Here is a 23,286-nt window from a genome sequence, read left to right as displayed (position 1 = left end):
TTCCTGACTGTCCGGCAATTTTATTTAGTTGTGGCAATATGGAAGCTTGGAATAAGTGTTGTATGTGTTTCAAAAATTGTCTGGGTGTAGTACACTTCGATAAATTACAAAATGCATGGCACAGAAATATTTTATTCTATCTGAAATGAATACCAAGATGACTAAACCAAAATCTCAGCAGTCTTGCAATCATTTTTGAAGGCAATATATGTCTGGATGTGCGCTTAGACATAAGAGCAAATAATACCTGAAATATACAGTAAAGCCCCATTAGCTGTAAGCTTATCTTTTCTACACATGCACTTTGCAATGCTCACCAAAATATATTATCTGATTTTCAAAGATAGCTTTTGCATTCCCTGTCATTACTCGAATCCATATTTGGAAGCCAAAAATTATTGTATTGTTAAAAATCTAAGTTGTACATTCTTCACCAAATTTGGAAACTTTTTTATCACATTTTGGGAAGAACTTTGGCTTTAGTCACTTTTGATTGGAAATCATATTTAAAAATCATCCTAAAATACAGCTAATGTGCCTTAAAACAAAACACCTTTTTCTAAAAAAAAGGACGTAGGTTGTGTTACAATGATCAGACGTAGGCTTACTTTGTTAACAGAAAAGAAAAAATCATTTATAACAAGTTACAAAATGGATACGAAGCATGATTTCTGAACAAAAAGGCAATGATGATGAAAAATGAAATTCTAAAAAAACGACAGAGATGGCAAAGGTAATCGGTAGAGGGCGGCTTTATTTACTCGCTAGGTCATGGTCGATGGTGTTTTGGGCACATTTTAAGTTAACATTTCCGTCTCACGGCTTTAATACAAAAACCGAATACGTAGTCTCAAAACTTAGTATCTGCGCTATCGATCACTGGCCAAATCTAACTTGGGGACGACAAGGTGACGGAGTAAAACGCTAAAATTTAGGGCGGTGTGAGTAATTTTGAGGGTAGGAACGCACGCGACGACTTTGTTTTTCACCATATTTTTTTCAGAAAATGGACAATTTTGTGTCAAACGTCTGTTCCACCCCATAGGTTACCTTGATATCTTCCATAGTATTTAGTTTTTACGGCACACGGAACACGGGTAGACAGACCCTAGGCGAAAAATCTCCATGGTTTCAATTGCAGAATGCGGCGATATAAATTTGAATTTTTTCGTTCCATACCCCCCACGTAGAGAAGTTCGATTTGGTGCGTTCCGACTATGTGCGTCGCCACTGATACCATAATATTTTCTCCCACTCATTAGCCAATCAGCGACCAGCGCGCCATCAGTAAAAATATATTTCCTGGCAACCTCCACATGCGTCCTTCGTTACGTACGCCATACTGTGTCGAACTCCCGCGCCGTATTCTGTCATAATGTCGAACAGTTGTGTGGCCACTCTGTCAAAACACAATTTCAAAATCGCGTACCAGTTTTATTCTGGCTAAGACAACCAAACCCCATATATCGCTGTGATTCCTAGACTCTGGCTTGAAGTCCTGCGAAATATAAATCGTGTACCTACACAGATCGTTCAGAATACCCCATTTGTATCGGAGATGGCAGCGATACAAATTCTACCGTATGAGGAACAGTTGTGTGGCCACTCTGTCAACACATTTCAAAATCGCGTACCATTTTTAGTCTGCGTTTGACAACTACAAAACAGGTATCGTTTAAAGCTCTGACATTGCTCTTCTTTCTTGCAAAATTTTATACGCGTACCTACACAAATAACCTTTATAACAGTATTTCTAATAGAGATGACGAACATCCACAAAATGATTCTCGGTACTTGAGCGAAATCGATAAACTGGGGGTAGAAATGAATCGTCAATATTTCGAATATTTGTCCACTAATCGGACTCCTTGTTGGACATGACCTTCTGCAGAACACGTGGATTATGTTGACTGTCGAAATTCGTCGAAATTCACAAGACAGGGGCTTAATAAGCGGCCCAAAACTGCCGATCACACTTAGTGGGTAATTTGTGACCCAGCGTGACCTGTACTTTATTAATGATGTAATCTGGTCGATGATTGGCTGAATGCCGGAATATATTATCATAATGAGTCTCCAATTTTGGAGCTGACCCGGACTGTTGAAAGCTGAATTTCTCGATGTCAAACTCGCTCCAATTGCTTCTTGACAGTCATTTTAGAATGGGAAAATTCACAAACAGAGAGGTTGGTCGCCACGGACAAGTAACTTTTGGCTTATTGACCTGAAAATTAAGTCAGTGTTTGTTGAAAATTCAAAGACTTGACCCGTTGACACCAAATATTGCTCAGGACTTCATTGCATGCGCGCGATCTTGCCACTGACTTTGCCACTCACTGTCCTTAAACAAGTTAACATTGAAGAGTAGGTTTAGTAAAAGTCCAATTTTATGTGGTGATTTTTAACCACTGGACTTTATTTTAACATTATTATAAACGTTCATACAAAGCACAAAACCCGCTGTGTGTTTCTTTTTTTACCGTATCGACATATTGTGAGACACCGTAACTTCACAGTCAGTGCAATGAACTTTGGTGAACGTACGTTCCACCAGCTAGCAGCTGAACAGCTTTTTCATATGCAAAATCAGCGTACGGTAATTTACCGGTACCGGTGTATTGTTTGAACTGGATTTTATTGACAGCGATTATATGATTCTTTCGTCAACTCTTCATGCAATTTTATGAAAAATCTTATGGAAATGTTCACAATGACTTAATATGATTATTTTTTGTTGTTTAAGTCCATGTTCCCTCACCAGAAATCGCTCTCGTGAATCGATTTCTAGGTAATTAATTTTTGCACTTGTCCCGTCGGGCAAGTGGCATCGGAGGTTCACTTGTCCGAACGCGACTTTCACTTGCCCGCGGCAATCGGACAACCCTTAGTGTCTTTCCCGGCTTTGTACATCAAAGTCAAAGCACAGTCCCTGGACTGTGGTCAAAGCTATCTTTGTCACTGCTCAGGTATGCAGTGATAGTGACACTGCAGTAGCAGAGCAGTATCGGATAGTGACACTACCCGTAGGGAGTAGCTGTATTAACTTTGATAATGTTGACTATATTTTGTTCAGTGTATACAACTGTGTACTTGTTCTACTCCCTGCAGCATGTTGAACTGTCCAGTAGTCATCTTGCTAACACAGCCTGTGTATGTGTGCCATGCTATCACTGACAACTGACTCTAATTAAATTATCACGTAATACATATTTGTATGTACAAATTTTGTCGACAAACTAAATATTGAGTGTTTGAGGATGCTGTAGGGAATTCCCAGCAAGAAACTGTAGTTGATATATTGTACGTACAGAAATATCGCAAGAATTATCAACAGTTGCAGCTTCTGCCCTGTCACTGGGCTCAAATTTGTTTTTTTTCACGATAAATCATACATGTTTAGATTTTTCAAGATAAAAGTCATGAAATGTGATAAAATGGTTCTAGATTTTTTGAACCAATTGGATGACATAAAAATGGTATTCATTTTTCATTAAATTACCTATAAAAACTTAGAATTGGAAAATGTAAAACGTAAAAGGGAACAAAAATTGTTTGAGGTTACAGCACGGGGTCATAAGGCGTTATCAGTCATATTAAGTGTGTCAAAATATTAATAAATTCATGATTATGAATACTGTTGATAAAAATTAAAATATCACGCATTTGTAGCCCAGACCGCAGAAATACCTGTCAAAGTTCTGGTTCTGCCTCGATAGACTCTCTATACACTAAATAGTGTTAGAATAACTTGATAAAAATATTTCTATTATTATTGTATACAAACAAAAGTACTCTACAGCGCTCGGATCCAGTACTTAATGACGATCAGTATTTATGTTAAATTAACGCAGTTGTAGTGCAGACCCTCAGAAATATGGTCAATATAGTGACATCTCAACATTGCCCGGTAAGTTGATGCACAGTTACATATTTCTGAGGGTTTGCACTACAACTGCATGAATTTAACATAAATACTGATCATCATTAAGGATTTGAGCGCTGCAGAGTACTTTTGTTTGTATAAATAGTAATAGAAATATTTTTATCAAGTTATTCATAATCATAAATTTATTAATAACAGGGTTTATACTACAACTGTGCGAAACTGATCATTATACAGGATTCGAGTGCAGTAGGGCCAATTTTTAAGTACAAAAAATGACATGAACATTTAATTTTTATCAACAGAATTCATAATCATACATTTATTAACATTTTAACGCTTTTGCTATAGGCCTAACTAATAACGCCTTATGGCCCTGTGGTTAGAGCTAGGTTATAGCAATGTAATTTAATTCTAGAAAGACTGTAAATTCATTTATCAGCTGACTGCAATTCAACCTAAAGCTCATCGCAACAGATTTGTAATTAAAGGCGTAGTAACTGTAAGTATTGAAATTAATTTTTTTCAGATTTTCTAGGATGTGTCTACAACAGTGTCTGGGTGTATAGCCACAAGGTATTGAAATACCCCAGTGCTCAGCTTGTTGACATTGACTGTATATCTGTATCCTGTGTGGTTAGTGTTGAAAATCAAATTCAGGTCTAGACTTCAAGTTCAGTTTCCAACATTAAAAATGCATGCGACACACTGACACTATTGGGTAGTTCAAAATGCTGTAGGAAGTGGATTAAGAAACTTGACTGTACTTGATATTCAAAATTTTTGGTATACCAAAAACAATTGTCAAAAGTTAGAGTTAATGAAGCTTTTACACAAGGAACAAAAATATTGAAATCAGAATATCAAATTTTCTTCGTTAATGGTAGGGGGTTGGCCATCAACATCATCTTGTAAGGGGGCCATCAAAAGATTTTTCGAGTATGGCAGGTGGGTTCTGTTATTTTGATGGAAAGGCAAGAAGCAGCCCATCCCAGGCTTAACGCCTGAACGCTCCTACAAGTCACCTTTATTTGCGGTGAAGTACATGCCGGATGACCCTTCTGATGAAGACAAGTGTCAGAGGGGCTGTTCACAGTGTAACTAACCACAAGTGAATGTAGGTTGAAGTCTATTATGAAAGTCATTACATGTCACTCACTTGTTCGGTGTGTTTATGTTATTTGAAAATATGTGATTTGGATTCACACGATCCCATTATAAGTTCTTTTTCTACTTCCAAAAATCTAAAAATCTATTAAAACACCAACTATTTAGCTTGCCAATGCGTCCACTGAGTTCAGTAAGCAACAATAACAATGCAGTTTACACATGTACAGACTGGGTTGACAAGCTCAACACAGTGTGACTAAACGTGCTTTGCAGAGTTAAACAAGAAACTGTTGCTGGCATTAAAAACAAAAGTGGTAGAAAAAATCAAAAGTTACCAACAGTCGTTGGCCCTTGAAATTACAGTATGAAGGATGATTATATGCTCCCGATGTTTGGAGTGTCAATAATTCTACACAAGTATAGAAAAGCATTGCACGATGATGAAGTTGACTCTCATTCTTCCAAAAAATTTTATTACAAAGAAAAAATCATACAAATCTATTATTTGTTCTTGTACAAATAGATCAAATAAAACTTTCAACTAATTTCAAATTGCAATTATTTTTACATTTGAATTCATTTATAGTACTCCTTTTTTGAAAATCATACACAAACCTTTCAAAATATTAATATGGTAAATCCAACCACATGAAACACTGAATTATAGACCAAAAATGTCAAAATATCTGGAAAAATAAAATTGTATGAATAATCAAATAGAATGATTTTTAATCAGCAATATGCATTCTATAGTGATCTCTATTTCACTATGCATCCAGAGAAAAGATGTCATGTTTTTCTATCAAAGAAAAGTACATATTTTATCAGTATCTTTCTACCAAGTTTATTGAAGTCAATGGTTTACCTTTTTTTTCCACCATTTGATGTGGTAATTTTAAATGCAATTATAATTTTCAACATACTGATAATTTCTGAATTACAATCAAATCTTAAAACAATATTTTCTAACTTTATAATTTGAAGAGTCCTGACAGCAAAGCGGTTGAAATCAGTCTGTAAAAACAAAACATGCATATCAAAACAACTACACAATGTAAATAAAAGCACAACATTTCTTTCAGATTCAAAGAAAATATATGATACACTTGCATGCATACTCTGTCATACAATGTAAATATTTGAATGAAAGACGGAAAAAAGTAGGTAAATACCAGAATATAAAAATAGCTTTCTAATCAAACCAAGTAAAAGGCCAGATAGGCTGTGAAGACGGTGGGATTTCTTGTCAACTACAGTGTCAATATTGTGTTGAGATATGCTCCATGGTTAACTTCTATTCATTTTTCCCTTCAATTCTCCTCTCTTTCTACAATTCGGAACTTGCAAAATCCAGCAATATCTTCACCTGACAATTATTTACCAGATATAATATTTTCTATCAAAATGAGGCTAAACAGCATATATTAATCCTCTTTCTCTCAAGTGATATTTATTTCTATATTTTGTCTATGGAGCCTGGTAGAAAGAGAATTAATCTTGTGTAGTTTTGGTGACTACATACTTTTAAAAAACACTAAATGTGTGCATCAGACACCTACTTCTGTAAAGTTCAGAGCATGAATAACCTGAACTATTAGATAGATTTATTGTATTTCTAGGCCTCCGGCCCCTATACAAAGGAGTTACATTCCAGATGAAATAATTACAAATGAACAAATAATTATGGAAAAAACCGCCAATATGCCAGGAACAAAACAAGATTAATTTACATAACATATCACTTCTTTACGTAAATGAAAAGCCTTATAAATGTATGTGTATATCTGACGTAATAATTCTTTATCAGATGTGCGTAAAAGGCGATAAAATTTACAAAGATTAGGATGTATAATAAAGTCACTGGGAAGATATCTTATTCGTAAATCTGTGTAAGCAGGGCATTCAAATAAAAAATGGTATTCATCTTCAACCTTGTTTGATTTACAAATTTTACAAAATCTGACACTACATTGAGTACCACTTCGTCTGCCTTCTTCAACGTTTAATGGCAGACACGCACAACGAAACATGCAAAAATTTGGCGGAATTTGAAATTACAATTCATAAACAAATATTTTTCAGGTTCTAAAGCACTCTTAAAACAAGTATACGAACGCATTTTTTGTTTTCTATTCAAATTTGCCCACCATTGCTGTTTAGCAACATCTTGGACTCTAGTAAAAAATTCATACAAAAACCTTTCCTTGTTACCCACTTCCTGGGCTAGCCATACGTAACCAAAACCGTATGAATACAAAATATGTTTTATTGAAGTTGCCCAGTTTTGCTTGCCAAGAGAATTTAAATTATAAAGCATGACGTAAGCTTGGCGTGGCAACCTAGTTGGTGGCAGTTCAGTTAACTTAAGCCAAAATTTCACACAGCGTTGCAGAGTTCTGACAAAAATGGGTAATCTACCACATTCTCCAAGCACTGCTTCATTCGTTGCACTGGAAGGCAGACCCAAAAATAACCTACACCATTTACGTTGTACCTTCTCAGCTTTGTCATAGTATTGATAACCCCATATTTCTGACCCATACATTAAAATGGGGAGAATCATTGAATCAAATAACTGAAAATGAATTTTAAAAGGAAAACCATTCAACTTTTTGGAAGAAGCATATAATGCCGTTAACGCTTTGTTGGCTTGGTCAGTAAGTGTCGATACTGCTTTCCCCCAAGTATTTCTAGATGAAAGTAACAAACCCAGATACTTATAATAACTTACAACATCTAACATTTGACCGTTTAAAAACCACTTTTCAGAACGTGCTCTATGGCCACCTCTGCGGAAAACCATAACTTTGGTCTTATCAATGTTTACTTTCATTTCCCATTTTTACAGAAAAGACTTAAAACATCAATTAACTTTTGTAGATTTACAACACTGTCTGCAAAAATGGCAACATCGTCAGCAAATAACAGAGCAAATAAATTATAAATGTCTTGTGTTAACTGAATCCCCAAATTACCAGAATTTACTAGCATGTCGTTCAGTTCTTCAATAAAAAAGGTAAAAAGTATTGGGCTCAGCATACAGCCTTGCCTAACCCCTACAGGACAATCAAAATATTGTGATACATAAGACCCTGATTTAACACAAGACTTGACATTTGAATACATAGAATGTAAGATATACAACATTTTTACCTGATACACCAAGAAGTGTCAATTTATACAATAGCAAGGAATGATTCACTCTATCAAAAGCCTTTGAAAAATCTACAAAAAGGCAATAAAATTTTCCACCAGGTCTACCAAGGTATTTTTGGGTAATCGCATGTAGAACAAAAATGTTATCGACAGTGCTGTGATTCTTACGAAAGCCTGCCTGACAGTCAGACCTTATGTTATTGGACTCTGCCCAGATAGATAATCTTTCGTTTAAAATTGATGTAAAAATTTTTCCAAAAACATTAAGCAGTGAGATTCCTCTGTAATTGTTAACTTCGTTTTTATTCCCTTTTTTGAAAAGAGGGATAATGACACCTATAGCCCAGTCCTCAGGAAAATCTCCTGAGTCAAAGATACTATTAAATAAAATGAGAAGGAAAGGAGTAATAACAGCGGATGAAAATTTGAAAAATTCACCCGGGATTCCGTCAACTCCTGGAGATTTAGCAGATTTTAATCTTTTAAACTTAACAGTATTTCATCTTCTGTAATACATTTATTTAGTTCTCCGTCCTCGGCTTGCATTTGAGAAGGCGATGAAACTAAATTACTTATAGCATCTTCGACAGTTTCACGAAAAGACTGGTCACTTACATCAGTGTCACTACATTGTACATAAAGGTTTTTAAAATAATCATACCATTCATTTAAACTGATGACATTTGAAGTATGGCTTTTACGGTTCATACATGTCTTCAAAATCTGCCATATGTCTGAAGAACCACCTTCCTTGAAAGCTTGTAACAGTTTCTCCTTAATGGCATCTTGATAGTTTGTTTTTTTAACTCTACAAGTCGCTTTAAAAACTTTCTTTGCTGTCAAATACTCTTTAAGTGAAGAATATGAGCTTGTTTTCCGAAAATCTTTCAACTTATCGTACATAAGTCTTTTTTTGAAATAACATGAATCGTCAAACCAACCTTGTGTTTTACGACTATTTCTGTTACAATCTGAAACTTTCATACCTTCACCTGCAAACTGCAATGCACTGGTAAATTTACGAATAGCTGTATTTACATCAGGTAAGATGGCAATAGCATCTTTGAAAGAATTTGATGTTTCAACAGAAGTGACATTTTCTAAATACCTAGATTTACTATTTTCTGACCAACGGTAACGAACAAGCTTTGCGCATTGGCCATCACCACTTGTTGTAGAGACAATGTCATGCGTGGTACTTGACAGTAAATTACAAGATAATGCAAAGTGGTCAGATTCAGTACGAGGTATAATGTCAAAGTCGTTCACACACTCAAATAAATCGGCAGACATGATCATGTAATCCACAACGCTGGCTCCCAAGGCTGTTGCACAAGTAAAATTCCCAACACTATCACTGCCAGCCCTGCCATTCAAAAAATGTATGTCCATTCCTTTACATAAATCAATCAATACCTTGCAGCAGGTGTAACCACGTCATCCTTTGACCGACGTGGACTGTCAAAAACACTTGGGATATAATTTACATTTTCCAATACCGGAATGTGTGCTACTGAATCGTCGGTTATATAATCGTCAAGTCTACCTGTTCTGGCGTTGAAATCTCCTGCCAAAATAATATTATTACCGTCACACACATTAACCAGATAATCATCTAGTTTAACTATATCTTCTAAAGAGTTGTCAGGACGTAAATAGCAGCAACAAAAAGTAACATTTTTATCAGAAGAAAACAAAGAATTTTCAAACTGTAGGAAAACACAATTTTCTATAATGTCAGTTTTACAACTTATAATTTTGTTGAAAATCCACTTTTGACATAAACCGCAACACCGCCGCTGGGACGCCCTTTTTTTGAGCGTTTGACAGCAGGATAAGAATACTTTATAATCAGAAAGAAATTTACTTTATCGTCTTTTACACAAAATGTCTCTAGTAAGCAAACAATATCATATTTCGCACACAAGGAAGAAAATTCTGGATTACCAATATTCCTTTTAAGTCCTCTGATGTTCCATACCAACAGAGAAAGTGACCTGACATCTCTACAGTATGGGCCTTGACCACATCCCTATTCAGTGCTTCACCTCGAAAGTTGTACGTACGTTCGATATCTGCCAATAACCTGAACTGCAGATAAAAGAAGCAATTACATTAATTGTGATGTAGGAATCAACAGAATATCAGATTTTGCAGGCAGCTATTTCACTCTGATTGCCGCTTAGCAACAAGCTAGGCAGAGGTCACAGCTGAGGTCATCTAGCCTCATTTTGATGAGATGTTTAATATATATGGTAAAATCCTATTTTTCTATATGTGGTAACTTCCCTAACTATTCTAGACAGGTAAGAACCAATATCAAGTGAGAACAAATGAGCCAATCCCTTAATCTGATTTTTGTTAGATTTCTGCAGTGCACGCTATTGTTTTCACAAATTGCAATGAATATAGTGTGTTGAGTAATCTAGTTTTCAGTGTCTCATGGGACAGAAAGTTCAGATAGGGTACTCGGTGAAACTAAACAATAGTGATGTAGGGGCTTCGTCAGTTACAAAACAATAGTTGTTATAATAATATTAAGTCAATCTAGTAAGGTAAGAAAGTAATGTAACAGAAGTGCAAACTGCTCAAGGCAACTTTGTAAAAATTCTGAAACCGATACTACTTGATGCATGGGCAAACTGTCCACTCACACAATGCATACTGTGATGTTAATCCCTATATGGGTCCTCCCTGATGGGACAGTGCATTGTGGGATATCTTGAAAAAAATGCAGCCATTTTGCAAAATGTTAACCTAATCATCATTGATAAATACATAAGCAGCCATTTGTTGTTTCTCTTTGTGTACAGTAAAACAATTAGCTAAAACTCACAATTTTCTTAGCAAATATATGTTCATAAAAACTGTATATATGGACATTCTTAAGTTTTATCTAACAATCTGTACTAAAATTACTCAGTCCTCATTGGTATGCACTTGATACACACAGTAGATGACCAGGGAGAAAAACTATTATTTTAAGACAAGTTTCCCTTCCCCAGCCTGTCAGTCAAAGTTTGACAATGTCCACTGTTGGCAAGAACAATTTTGAGCTCAAAAAGTATTGAAATTACGGCATGCTGCAACCATCATCTACTACTTCATGGACTGTTTTGAAGAGAAAATCTGAAAGAAAAATTTCACTGAAGAACTAAAACCAATTTCCTTCTCATTGGAAGTACTTTGTTTTGTTAGTCTGGAATCAAACTTTGCCTTTCAGTCAATCACTGTGCTCTTTTGATATTTGGGCAGAAATGGCAACCTGGCACGAGACAGAACTCCAACATAGATGCTAACAAAAGTAAAATCCCGATAAATTTACAACCAATCAACTCCAGGCTATTATCAGTGATTGAATTCAAGTCATGGTTGGAATTCTTTGACATAAAATCTCTATAAAACGAAGATTTCACTCTGAAAGACTTTTCAAGCAAATTTGATAGTGCAGGTTATAATATTGAACTCACAGTTTACGTCGTCTAAAAACCTTTATGTTAGCTGCATTTCTTTTTCAGATCTTAAAATCAATAATGCAAGAGAACAGAGAGATATGTTCCATATCTGCACCTTCCTTTCTTGGAGAATCTGAATATTGTTGATAAACAAAAGCTACAACAGTAAAGTCCAACTTGAATCATAAAGCATCTTACATTTTAAGTACATTGTTGTTTTTGACGCTAACATCATGAAATTCTTGTCACAGTGCTTCTTTAAGAGCATAAGAAATAAAGCTGCTGTATAAATGATAAAAAATGCTCATTCTTTCATTTACACTTGTTCTTTTTTCAGCAAGATATTTTCAATTAAAAACTGTCATGTAACAGAGTTGATATCAGCATCTGGGCAAGCGCCCCCTTGTGTCATGATTTGTGGTAACTTGTGAATTGTTGTTTGTGATTTCTTATCTCTAATTCTCTGCAGCAGCTACTTTGTAGATGATGGAGTCCAGTTTGGTGGTCTTGTCATCATAACTGTTTGAAAACATCACCATGACTGTTCCATTCATCTCAAAGGTATGACAGGAGTAGGAACCGTGGGTGGCAATATCTAGCATGTGGGTCACAGTTTTGCTGTCCTGGACCTGGTCCACTGATGACATAATGTTGTACGTGTTGCCATCGAAATAGTTGGACAGCACCAGATACAGGCCCTTGTTTACAGTGAATGGACACATCATGGTTGTACCTTCTGAGGGGATTGTGGTGGATACTACAAAGGTATTGTTCTTCCACACAAACAGTGGTGATTTCTGTTTGTATTTTTGATCAATTTCATAAATGACATCGATAAGGTACAACGAGCCATTCATGTAGACCGGCACGGAGGCCCAGGATCCATAGTCCGTTCCTGGCAAGCTTTGATACAGTTCAAATTCACTGTCATCAGCCTTCAATTTGTAGACTACTGATTTGCTGACATAATTGGCGACAGCAAGGTACATGTTACCCTGCCAAATGATCGGTGCAAAATGATGTGCGCCCTCTGTGGCAAGATCTTGAAAGTGTTCAAACTGTTTCTGGGAGGCATTCCAAAGATATACAGTACTGTTGACCGAATACTTTATGCCATCGTAGGCGTTAGCCAGCGCTAGGAAGTGTAAAATCTCATTCTTGGATGATTTCACACTAAAGTGTTCAAAGTCAAATCCTCCAATTGACTTGAACTTTTGAAAGTTTTCAAACTTCTGGGTGGCATTATTCCATTTCAGTACGGGAGAATTTGTCGCATACTGTGTCCCGTCGACAAACTTCGCAATGGCAAGGAAATATTGTCCGTCAATTTCAAAGAACTTTGCTGCATTGGCATTGCTCACTTTGACCTGCTGCGCCAGGACAAACTTGGAGGCTTTGAATCGATACACGTCACACTGTGTATCAAAGCTGACCACCGCTAGGAATCTCTGCTTATTTATGGAAAAACTGTGAGACCGCCTTGCTGAAGAGGTGGTTATCTTCTGAAATGGTTCCAGCGTGACCTTAGCTGCACGTATAAAAGATGTTTTCAAAACATTGGTGAGTTGTTACATGTTGACTCTTAAAATCGACATTTTGTGTATGCTTTCTGTGTCAGACTTTGAAAAGTAGCATTTCAAATTAGAGTAGTAACAGTTTCATCACTTGTTTGTATCAATTTTTTCTCTACAGGAATGTTTGAACTATTTTGCTTCACAGTGGATGATGAAAATTATGGTTCAGAGCACAAATGTTTGGATAAGAGAAGCAAACTGGCTTTAATTAAAAGTATTTGAAATGCAAAATGGCCAGCCTTCTCTGTGTTAAAGGGGGACTTCAGTGTTGTTGTTGACAAGTGAATTCTGGTTTTGGCTTGAATTCAATGTAAACAGTTGAATAGTGCATTTTACGTGTGTAGACATTGTGTTGAAAAGCAAAGAGCTGGTATTTAAACATCCTTTCACCGAAACAAAAGTAGTAAAAAAATCATCAAAAGTTAAATCTGCTGGCCCTTCAAGCCATTCTCAAAGTCTATAAACACATAAAGATAAAGAGGAAGATGATTCAACTTCTAATAGTAAATTCAAGCAGAGAATAATCCTTCAGCTCTTCTTCAAACTTGTAACGCCATTGCCCAAGCTAAGTATACCAAGTAAACAAACCCCTACACTGGGAAATAAACAATTACAAAAAATTGGTCAGGTCAACCAGGACATTCCCTTGATTATTGACTTAAAAATTAAATGACCCTGGTCATGCAATGTACAGCAAAAATGGAAATATGAAAGTTTTAATACTCTTCCCGATCAAAAAACCTCAACAATGCAGTGAGCTAAAAATCTGACTGAGACTGTATCTTTGTGTCACTGCAGTACAACTAGACAAAGGGACCATACACGAGGCAAATTTTGTGATGTTTAAGTTCAAATAATAATAATAAGGGATGTGTTTTTTGTGAAGTTTAAAGTGAAGGCCAAATAGAACAGATCAACATTGACTGGTATTTGATATGGTGACCTAGAGACAACAGGAAGAGGATATCGCCAGGAAGTTACAGTGACTTTTGACAATGAAATCCGGGATGTAGGAAATAGCCAGCAGCGGCAAAATACCAGGCTGTCAACTAAAATTTACAGGCTGTGAAAATTATTGATTTAAGAACTGGGACATTTGATGAACTTATACACTACTTATAACTGCCTATATTTTTGCCACCTGTGACCAAAATTTTACTACACCCCTGCTGAAAGTGACCGCACTGAATCTGGTGTGTTCCTGCTTCCATATACACATAAAACCACATCATTAGGTTGGCGGCAGACAGCTGGGGACAGTCTCTCCAAGTGCCGCCATCCAAAGCCCTAACAGTTTAATATTAATTTACAGACTTCTTCACTGAAATGTTGTACCTGTAGTTGAAAGCTTTAATTAGATAAATACCATTCAAAGAAGTCATCAGTTGCTATTTTAAAATTGTGGGTGACCTTTCCATATGACGTTAACCTTGACAATATCTCTCACATTGAAACCTGGTGTTTCTCTGAAATAAGTAAAGACATGGGTCGATTTTTGATGCAGATGTAAGTAATGATTTTAAAAAGACTATCAATTTCTAGGTGTTGCATTATGAATACTTTAGCAAGTGTTTTTCAAGTAGCAACCAAAACTCTGAACTTGTTTTGATTTGAGGACATTCATTCTTCAGGGAGAGGACATTCGATACCATCTCAAAGTCAGATGGAAATGTGTTGAAACTTAGTGAATTAGTTGTCATCATTTTTTGATAGTGACCTTGTGGAAAGGGTTGGAGTACGTCACTACAAAGAATGGGTGACCGCTAGATGTATCAGTGCATTCTGATTTGTTACAGACTGCGCATCATAGGCGTAGTGTGTAAATATACACAGATTTGAACCCAGTGCGAAACAAAACCATAGGCGCACGACGAACTTTAAAATCACTTGTCTGTAATAGAATGGTGAAACATGCATTTTATTAATAACTGTGCAAACAGAAATCGTGCGGACAGCTTTTGAGACATCCAGTGAACAGCGCCCATCAGTGCAGTGCACGGCTATGGCCGCTCAGCTCTGTTGTTACTTACTTATTCGGCGAATTTAAAATCACTTGTCTGTAATTGAATGGTGAAACATGCATTTTATTGATAACTGTGCAAACAGAAATCATGCGGGCAGCTAGCTTTTGAGACATACAGTGAGCAGCGCCCAGAGCACTGCTGTGGACGCTGGGCTGTCTTGCACACATTATATTAAAGGTGAGAAAGTATTCGGAAAATAATTTAAATAAAATCCGTAAAATAAAACGTTGTTAGCAACCCTGGAGATTCAAACTTCTCTGTGTTGTCGCAAGTGTGGTAGTAAATCGATCGACTGGGTTCTTGAAACACAAAAAACTGCACCGGGCCATGTTATTGCTGGTATGTCGCTAAATCTTACTCCGGACAACCCCTGTTCCACCGCCATTTTGACGGCCATTCATCAGTACGACTCACAACGACGCACGATTTCCGTTATTAATAAAATGCATGTTTCAACATTAAAATTACAGACACGTAATTTTAAAAGTCGTCGTGCGCCTGTGAACATAACTACTGATACACCCATAGCTTGACTCTGAATTCCAGTCGGAGAAGGGCGCTGAAGAATCCCCCTGCTAGATGACTTCACTCTTTTCTAACAAAGTCAACGTTCAAATCACAACCTTTTAAATTTGTGACCATGTTGGGACATACACATATACACTGCATACCAGTACCATCCGCAGCAGACGAGTAGTAGCATTTGACCAGTCGCAGACACTCCCACACTGAGACGTGTACCTACCTCCAACACTGTCTGCGTGCGATCTGGGATAAATAACAGCGTCAATCGTCGCTGACCCTTCAAAGGTATCTGGCAGACCGACGAAGATAGCGGCCAGCAAAAGTATTTCCAATTTCGATGTCATTTTCGTCACATGAAGAGACAAAACTGCACTCGACAAGTTTGAAATAGCGAGGAAATGAATGTGGAAACCAGATTCATGTGACTGCCGGTCACGTGACCAGTGCAAACGATCAGGTGATATTCGTGACCTGTAATGACCTTACAGGTTTCCTTTCTGAACTGTGTTGAACGTCACGGGCTCGATCAACAGTAGATGATAATTAAATGATCATCTACACATTTATCGATTGAGTTGTATAAGAATAAGTAAAAATTATTTGTCTTTCAAGATACTCATTGAGTTCTGCTACGGATACAGTCGTCGGAACAGAGCTCAAAGGTTGTACGGGACCCATACGACCAATGTAAACACTATAAGCTTAAGCTTATACGATGGTGATTGATGAAAGTTAAACATGTCTGTCATAATCTACATCGTACAATTTAAATGTTGCAGCTATGATGATGAGGTGCATCTAGATATCGTACACGAAATACATTGATTGCAAACAAGAAACTCGCACAGGGGCATTTCCGACGACTGGGATGGCCAAGCTAACCCTTGAGTGCTGGAATTTTTTCCCACCAAAATTTCAGTGCAATATTTTACCACTTTTTGAGAATTTTTCTGTAAGTTTTTAGATACTTTTGGACCAAATGGACATCCTATTTCATTTGCAACAGTTTTTTATCAAAATTTTGGCAAAAATTTGAAACAAATTGGCCAGAATATATTTTACAGAGGTGACAGAAATTGACTTTGGCGCTCAAAGAGTTAATGGAGTCACGGTGTGGAGGAAAGGTACTAACATTATTCGGATCTGTGTTCATGATCAGACATTGGACCTTGGTCTGTTGATAAATATTAGTTACTGGATCGTAACTTCGGATCGGCGAAAATTTAAAATATTTCCGTGTGACATAAAAAGTATTTGCATACAGATAGACAGCAATATGTGCAAAACCATTTGGACTTATCGCTTGACTTCCCCGACATAAAATTGATTCACTGTCTCCCAATTGTTTTTTGAAACAAGTTTCCGAGTAAAGTTTTCACCGCCGTATTTTCATGGAAATCGAAAACGTCACCTTCCAAATAGAGTTAATACAGGGATGGTTGCTATCTCGAATTTCAAACATCTGTAAACTATACCAAATATTTGCACGTTGAGCCAAGATTTTTATCCTTGATTTTGAAAGAAAACGGAACTGTTGAAAGTTTCCCCTCATGAAAGTTTGAGTACAAGTTTAAGACTTTCATTTTCGAGGCGCATACTACCTTTTATAGTGGTGTGGTCGTAAAACCTTTGCAAGACAATACACACATGAAAGCTTGCATGACTAAAGAAAGAAGAGTGGTCCACACGGTTTTCATTTGTGATCCTATAGCTAATTGTCACATACATATGCACCTGGACACAGAATAACTTGTCAGGGTACCGTTTTAATCGAAAATAAGGAGAAAAACTAAAGATTACATCGATATGACGATTGCTAAACGTAAACGTAAGTAACTCGGTACAAAGACAATAAAGACTTAAATTTTCAACCATTGCATGCGAAGGTTTCCACAGATGCAGTCGGTTAGTCAACTTCAACTGATCTAATGAAAACAAAATGTCTACCGTCTATATAACTGTAGAGGGCGGTTTGAGACAAACAGCACCGGAATTTTACAGCGTTTACTGAGAACGTGAATAGTGAAGAAAGGACCCCCCCCCAAAAAAAAAACAACAAAACAAAAACAAAAAACAAAAACAAACAAACAAACAAACAAACAAACAAACAAAGGGAAAGATTATTAAAGTCTTTATCGAAAATGATGTCAGTCATTGAATCTGCTCAGGTGTTGGGGAATTGCTATCTCTCTTAGCTCCGATAAGCTTTCATTCACGAAGGGATTAAATTTTGCGGCCGGGATTGGGAGAGAAATACAGTTCAGTGCCACGTAACCAAGAGAGGGCATCAAATTTTAAGATAAACTCTGTTTGTACCATATATTCATAGACCCTCGAGTTTTTCTTGAGAATCTATGACAGCTTTCTCTGAAACAGTATGACTGCTGTAGAATAGAAACTGCAATACCCACACGACCAATTAACGAATTTAGTGGTGAAAATAAACTTGGCATATCGGACGTTCGGAGCTGCAGCATACTAAATGTGTCTAGCTATTACACACATATACATACATAGTGCACACATAGATATAGAAACATTAATATTATAGACAGAGAATGTCCCATTTGCCAAAACAAACAAGTAGAAGATGAGATACATTTCTTTTCTCATATATATATGTATATATATATATATATATGTGTGTGTGTGTGTGTGTGTGTGTGTGTGTGTGTGTGTGTGTGTGTATAATACCACTTGTTTCTAACGCCCAAGATAATTTGCCCCCACTTAACCGCTAGGTCGACAACCGTACCTATCCCTTTCAGTCTGTTTGCCCGAGCTATTCTAAGTGCAGTCCGATAACAGTTTGATAAACCGAAAGATGGCCCGGCCGATTCAGACTTGTTGTTATTCACCAAGTGACCTAGTTTCTGAGCAGAAAACCCAGACAAACGACCCTATTAGCATAAATAGCCCTGGCAGACTGGACTGTTGCCAGCTTTGTTCTTACAGTAAAGCGCCACTGTATTTAGGAACAGTTAGTTCATGGACTTTAAACTTTACACCATAAACGTCAGTGGTACGTTTTGTTGGGTGTTATTGCTAGTCTACTCCATGAAGCAAATTAAAATACACGATATTCGTATTCAAATAGCCAATATTACTGTTGTTGTCGAGATTTCTTACTTTTTTTCAAAGAAGAGGTCAATGAAGGTCACATCTGCATTGCACATTCCATGTTATGAAGTCGGATCTTAGGTATTTGAGCACTTTTTTGGAGAGAGGCAAGAATTCGCAGATCGTCACGTCATTGAGTACAGGTTACATTTGATTGGACGGCTGGACTGACTTTGTATAGGTGAGCTGCACCTGTTTTGGTCACCCAACCCTATGTAGATTCTTTCTTACAATTTACGTTGGATAAATCTTAATTAATAAAATAAAAATAAAATTTGTGAAAAGAAGTAACTATTCGCCTTTAGCTGTATTTGTTTGACATCATTAGATAAGGGTCGCCCTTTTCCGATCGAGAAAATCATATTCTGCCCAATTTCCACCGGCCTAGCGAGACGAGATACCGCACGATGTTTCAAAATGGCGGGCATATCCATCTCCTTGGACACATCCCTGAAACCATTGTGAGGCTCTATAATCCTTGAAGACACTCTTTTAGGTATCGTCTGTCGATACCTTATTGTTTCAACGTGGACTAAGAACATATCTGTCAACCTAGCTGTTTTGTCTTATGAATAAGTTAGATATATCTGTCAGATATATTGTGCGATTTTTAGGTAAGCTAATTCGGGTATTGCATTGAAATATAGATATGTTTACAGCTGAGCGGAAATTTCTGTTTCATAGTTCAATGAAATACAGTGCGATATTTCCGCTTGGCATATGGGATTAAGTTGACGACAAATTAGAACGCCCACACACAGTTGAGCTCGGTCGAACTGCATTACCACAACTGTAGTTTTGTCAGTAAGTGATCGATCTCGAACGAGGTGTCATTGAATCGTGTCTTTGGAGGGTTAGGTAAAAAACTGGGAAAATATGAAGCGTGAAACTCTTTGAAAATTAATTTGCAGAGTTGCTACCGTTGCAAAAAATGGCATCCGCGTGACTAGAAGATGAAAGAGCCATAGAATTCGAAACACTATGCATTCTCTGCCATGCGAGCAAGACTTCGAAAGGACTTAGTATGTCTATTTTGGAAAGCGCAAAAAATGCTCATCCCCGTTCTGATCGACCCTCCCCAAGATCCAATGGTGCGTCCCTAAATAGCGGAAGAAGAAGCTCACTGTTCTCCGTCGTAAATTCCATCGTGAGAACTTGATAAATTCTAATTTACGGATGCCAGTAATACGAAAAAGAAAATACAGTGCGTTTCACCTAGGTACCGCAACTCAGCGTATGAGACGGACACAATCCACGTACGAAACACACAATTAGCTTGGTTATCACGGACACATTTCAAAGCCACCGACTCGTCGATTTATTACAGTAAACCAGCATGGGGCAGCCGCTGTCTAGACTGAGAGATAAACAGTTGACCAGACTTGATCTACAATGTAACTTTTTCTTGTACAATTTCAGCTAAGAGTTCAAGAGGTGAAGGTATTCTCAACAGAAACTAACTAAAAAGCCATACATTGTAGATCAAGTGTATCTCTCAGTCTAGACAGAGCGGCTGTCCCATGCTGGTTTACTGTAATAAATCGACGAGTCGGTGACTTTGAAATGTGTCCGTGATACCCAAGCTAATCGTGTGTTCTGTACGTGGATTGTGTCCGTCTCGTACGCTGAGTTGCGGTACCTAGGTGAAATGCACTGTAATTGTGCTAACGTGAGTGTGCGTGGAATGGAACAGAACAAGGGGCCGGGAAACGAATATGATTGTCATATTAAGGATTCATAAATCTAAAAAAATGATAGTATCAAACCTTTGATTTGGGAAAGACTGGACGAGCAACTTGTAATTTATGACCTGCTTGAATTAAATGCGCTGCGGTACGCTTTCTAGTACATACGCGGTTTAACTTTATCTGTCTCTCCTCGGCGAAAGCAAACTCCATGGCGAAAACAGAATTCTACATACCAAAACTTTACTCAGAGCAAAATATGTCATCTAACCACAGGGGCTCACAAGTGGCTATATAAGTCAATATTACAGCGTTTTTCTTTCTTTTTCAATGTTACAAATAAACTAGCTGAGCCTGAAGAGCACAACACTTGTGTAGCTGTCTTTTGTGTAGCTTGTATTGGCATGTATAGTGCGCCCTCAATAGGGAGTGTGATCATATGTAAATGCGACCTTTGGTTCCGTGACCTCTAGCCATGCCTACTTCCCTCTCCATATGGCCGGCCATGCGTACAGACGTCGCTGTGTTTACTGACGTCGCTGTGTTTACTGTACTAATTTACAGTAAGCATAGCGAGGACAGGAAGTAGGAATGGCTAGAGGTCACGGAACTAAAGGTCGCATTTACATATGATCACACTCCCTATTGAGGGCGCACTATACATGCCAATACAAGCTACACAAAAGACAGCTACACAAGTGTTGTGCTCTTCAGGCTCAGCTAGTTTATTTGTAACATTGAAAAAGAAAGAAAAACGCTGTAATATTGACTTATATAGCCATTTGTGAGCCCCTGTGATCTAACTTGCCGCCAAACAATACCCTGCCCCTTTCTAAGACATGGAACGAATGAGTTGGACGTTTTTTCCCTTTAACATGTTTGCACTGATTACAGCGTATACTCTATCTTTAAGTTTTGCCTTGGCAAGTCACAATAATGGATTGTGTCTGGACGTAAATTGTTCCAGCTAAGTGAGAGTTCCTGTCTGACTTTGGCCGAGGAGAGGCACTACAGGTGAAGGCAAAAGTTGAGTCGTGGTGGATCCTTATCAGAGAGGTTATGTAATATGTTAAGATACCTTAATCACCATGCACCATATAGAAATGAAGAATACCTCCCTCCACTAGACATCGATATTATACCGGTATAGACTGTGACACGAACGATATCACCTTTTAGACTGCATTCACAGATGTTCCCAACAAACTGATAACGAGGTACAATGTCCCCTTCTGACAAGCTATAATTTCGAAATGTCCAAAAAAATAAAACTGGCCTGATTTGGAAGTCTACAGCGTGTGCCCATCATTTCTTAATCTTTCTGTCTTTTTATATGTATGTATGTATGTATGTATGTATGTATGTATGTATGTATGTATGTATGTATGTATGTATGTATGTATGTATGTATGTATGTATGTATGTATTATGTAGCGTCGTCCCCGGGGATGGGCAATTTTCTTCTGTTTAGAGCTCAAACTGTGACCGAAATATCATAGACATATAATAACACATTGCATTCAGAACACACTGGTTAACCTTGTTTGTTATACATGTAAATAACAGTCTCTCACTTTCATAACAAAAAAGTAACACTGTACATATTTAGGCCTACTATCTTGGTATGTTATGTATTACACTGAGAAGTCTGGCACCCCGCAATCGCCAAAGGTGGAGCATGTTTCTTCGATGTTCAACCTGCCCATCAGTACGCGGCAATATATCCATATATTCCCGTCGCAATAACTTTGTCGTTGTGCAAGCCATGCCATATACACACAAAAGCTAGATAAATTACAGTCATTCCCGAGGTGCATCTGCGTACTAAATTTAGTTTCAATTCATCAAACAGTTCCTGAATAATTTAGGAACACCCACACATTGCATTTCAAGAGTACAGCATTATCGGTAATTTTCGATACAATTTCACCATTTTCGAATTCTTAGTAATCAAATAATTCCAGTTCCCTTTGTTAAAAATAGTTCCGTAGTTATAATCCTTTGATAGTTTGTCATTGACGTATAGTATACTCTCTGTGTAAAGTTTGGAGTCACAGTAAGTACACATATAATTCGGTTACCAGAAAATTGAAGCTTCTGTACATTAGCCTTTGTTTTGAAGCACGATCTGGTAGATTCTTGTATAATAGAGCAAAGCGTATGCATTTTACAGTAATTACAGCGTCCTATACAGGGTGAGATATCCTTACTCGAGTACTTTCATACCATTAGGAAATGTTGGAGTAGGCGCGAAACCAAACAAGTGCATGGAGTGAGTCATCAAGTTGAATTGTCTAATGTGACCGTCACGAGGTTCTGACTGAGCAGTCGGTCACCGCGAACCGTTTGTGAGTCCTGTGGACGAAGCTGCCGCTTGGCAGGCCATCGAGAACGGGCGGGTGATAGGTTATGGGATTGGGCTTTAGTGCTTCACTGGACTAGAAGACATTTCAGGTATCACCCCAAACAGACACGTTCATATATCGCCACCGACGTCCACAACGTTCTGTTCCATTTTTTACCTGGAATCGTCTACGCACTTGGCAAGACTGCTACGACTATAAATACAGACACGCACACAGTTACGGTACCCCTATTCTAACATAGACAGTAGAGGGGAAAGACTCGAAAAGTGAAAGATTGCCCACACACATAGATAAATAGATAAACACCTGCACGCCCGCATACATACATACACACACACACACACACACACACACACACACACACAAACACACGGGAAAAAATAAGAAG

At 37.5% G+C, this 23,286-nt stretch overlaps 1 protein-coding gene across 1 annotated transcript; it reads right to left on the bottom strand.

Moving 5' to 3' along the window:
* Positions 1-5,444: 5,444 nt before the first annotated feature.
* Positions 5,445-16,172, bottom strand: LOC139119396 (thrombospondin-type laminin G domain and EAR repeat-containing protein-like). The gene is made up of 3 exons (XM_070683193.1): positions 15,948-16,172; positions 10,236-13,132; positions 5,445-6,579 (listed from the first exon to the last, which is right to left on the bottom strand). The coding sequence occupies exons 1-2, from the start codon at positions 16,069-16,071 to the stop codon at positions 12,060-12,062; spliced, it is 1,197 nt and encodes a 398-aa protein (XP_070539294.1). The 5' UTR covers positions 16,072-16,172; the 3' UTR covers positions 5,445-6,579; positions 10,236-12,059.
* Positions 16,173-23,286: the final 7,114 nt, after the last annotated feature.

Source organism: Ptychodera flava, chromosome 19 (genome assembly GCF_041260155.1).
Source record: "Ptychodera flava strain L36383 chromosome 19, AS_Pfla_20210202, whole genome shotgun sequence".
Taxonomy (NCBI): Eukaryota; Metazoa; Hemichordata; class Enteropneusta; family Ptychoderidae; genus Ptychodera; species Ptychodera flava.
The sequence above is the reverse complement of the archived record's forward strand: the minus strand, read 5'-3'. Positions and strand labels throughout refer to the sequence as shown.

Coding starts and splice junctions, on each gene's coding strand:
- LOC139119396 (XM_070683193.1), bottom strand. CDS start 16,071: ATGACATCGAAATTGGAAATACTTTTGCTGGCCGCTATCTTCGTCGGT. Junction 13,133..15,947: donor GCACGCAGACAGTGTTGGAG/GTAGGTACACGT, acceptor TTATACGTGCAG/CTAAGGTCACGCTGGAACCA.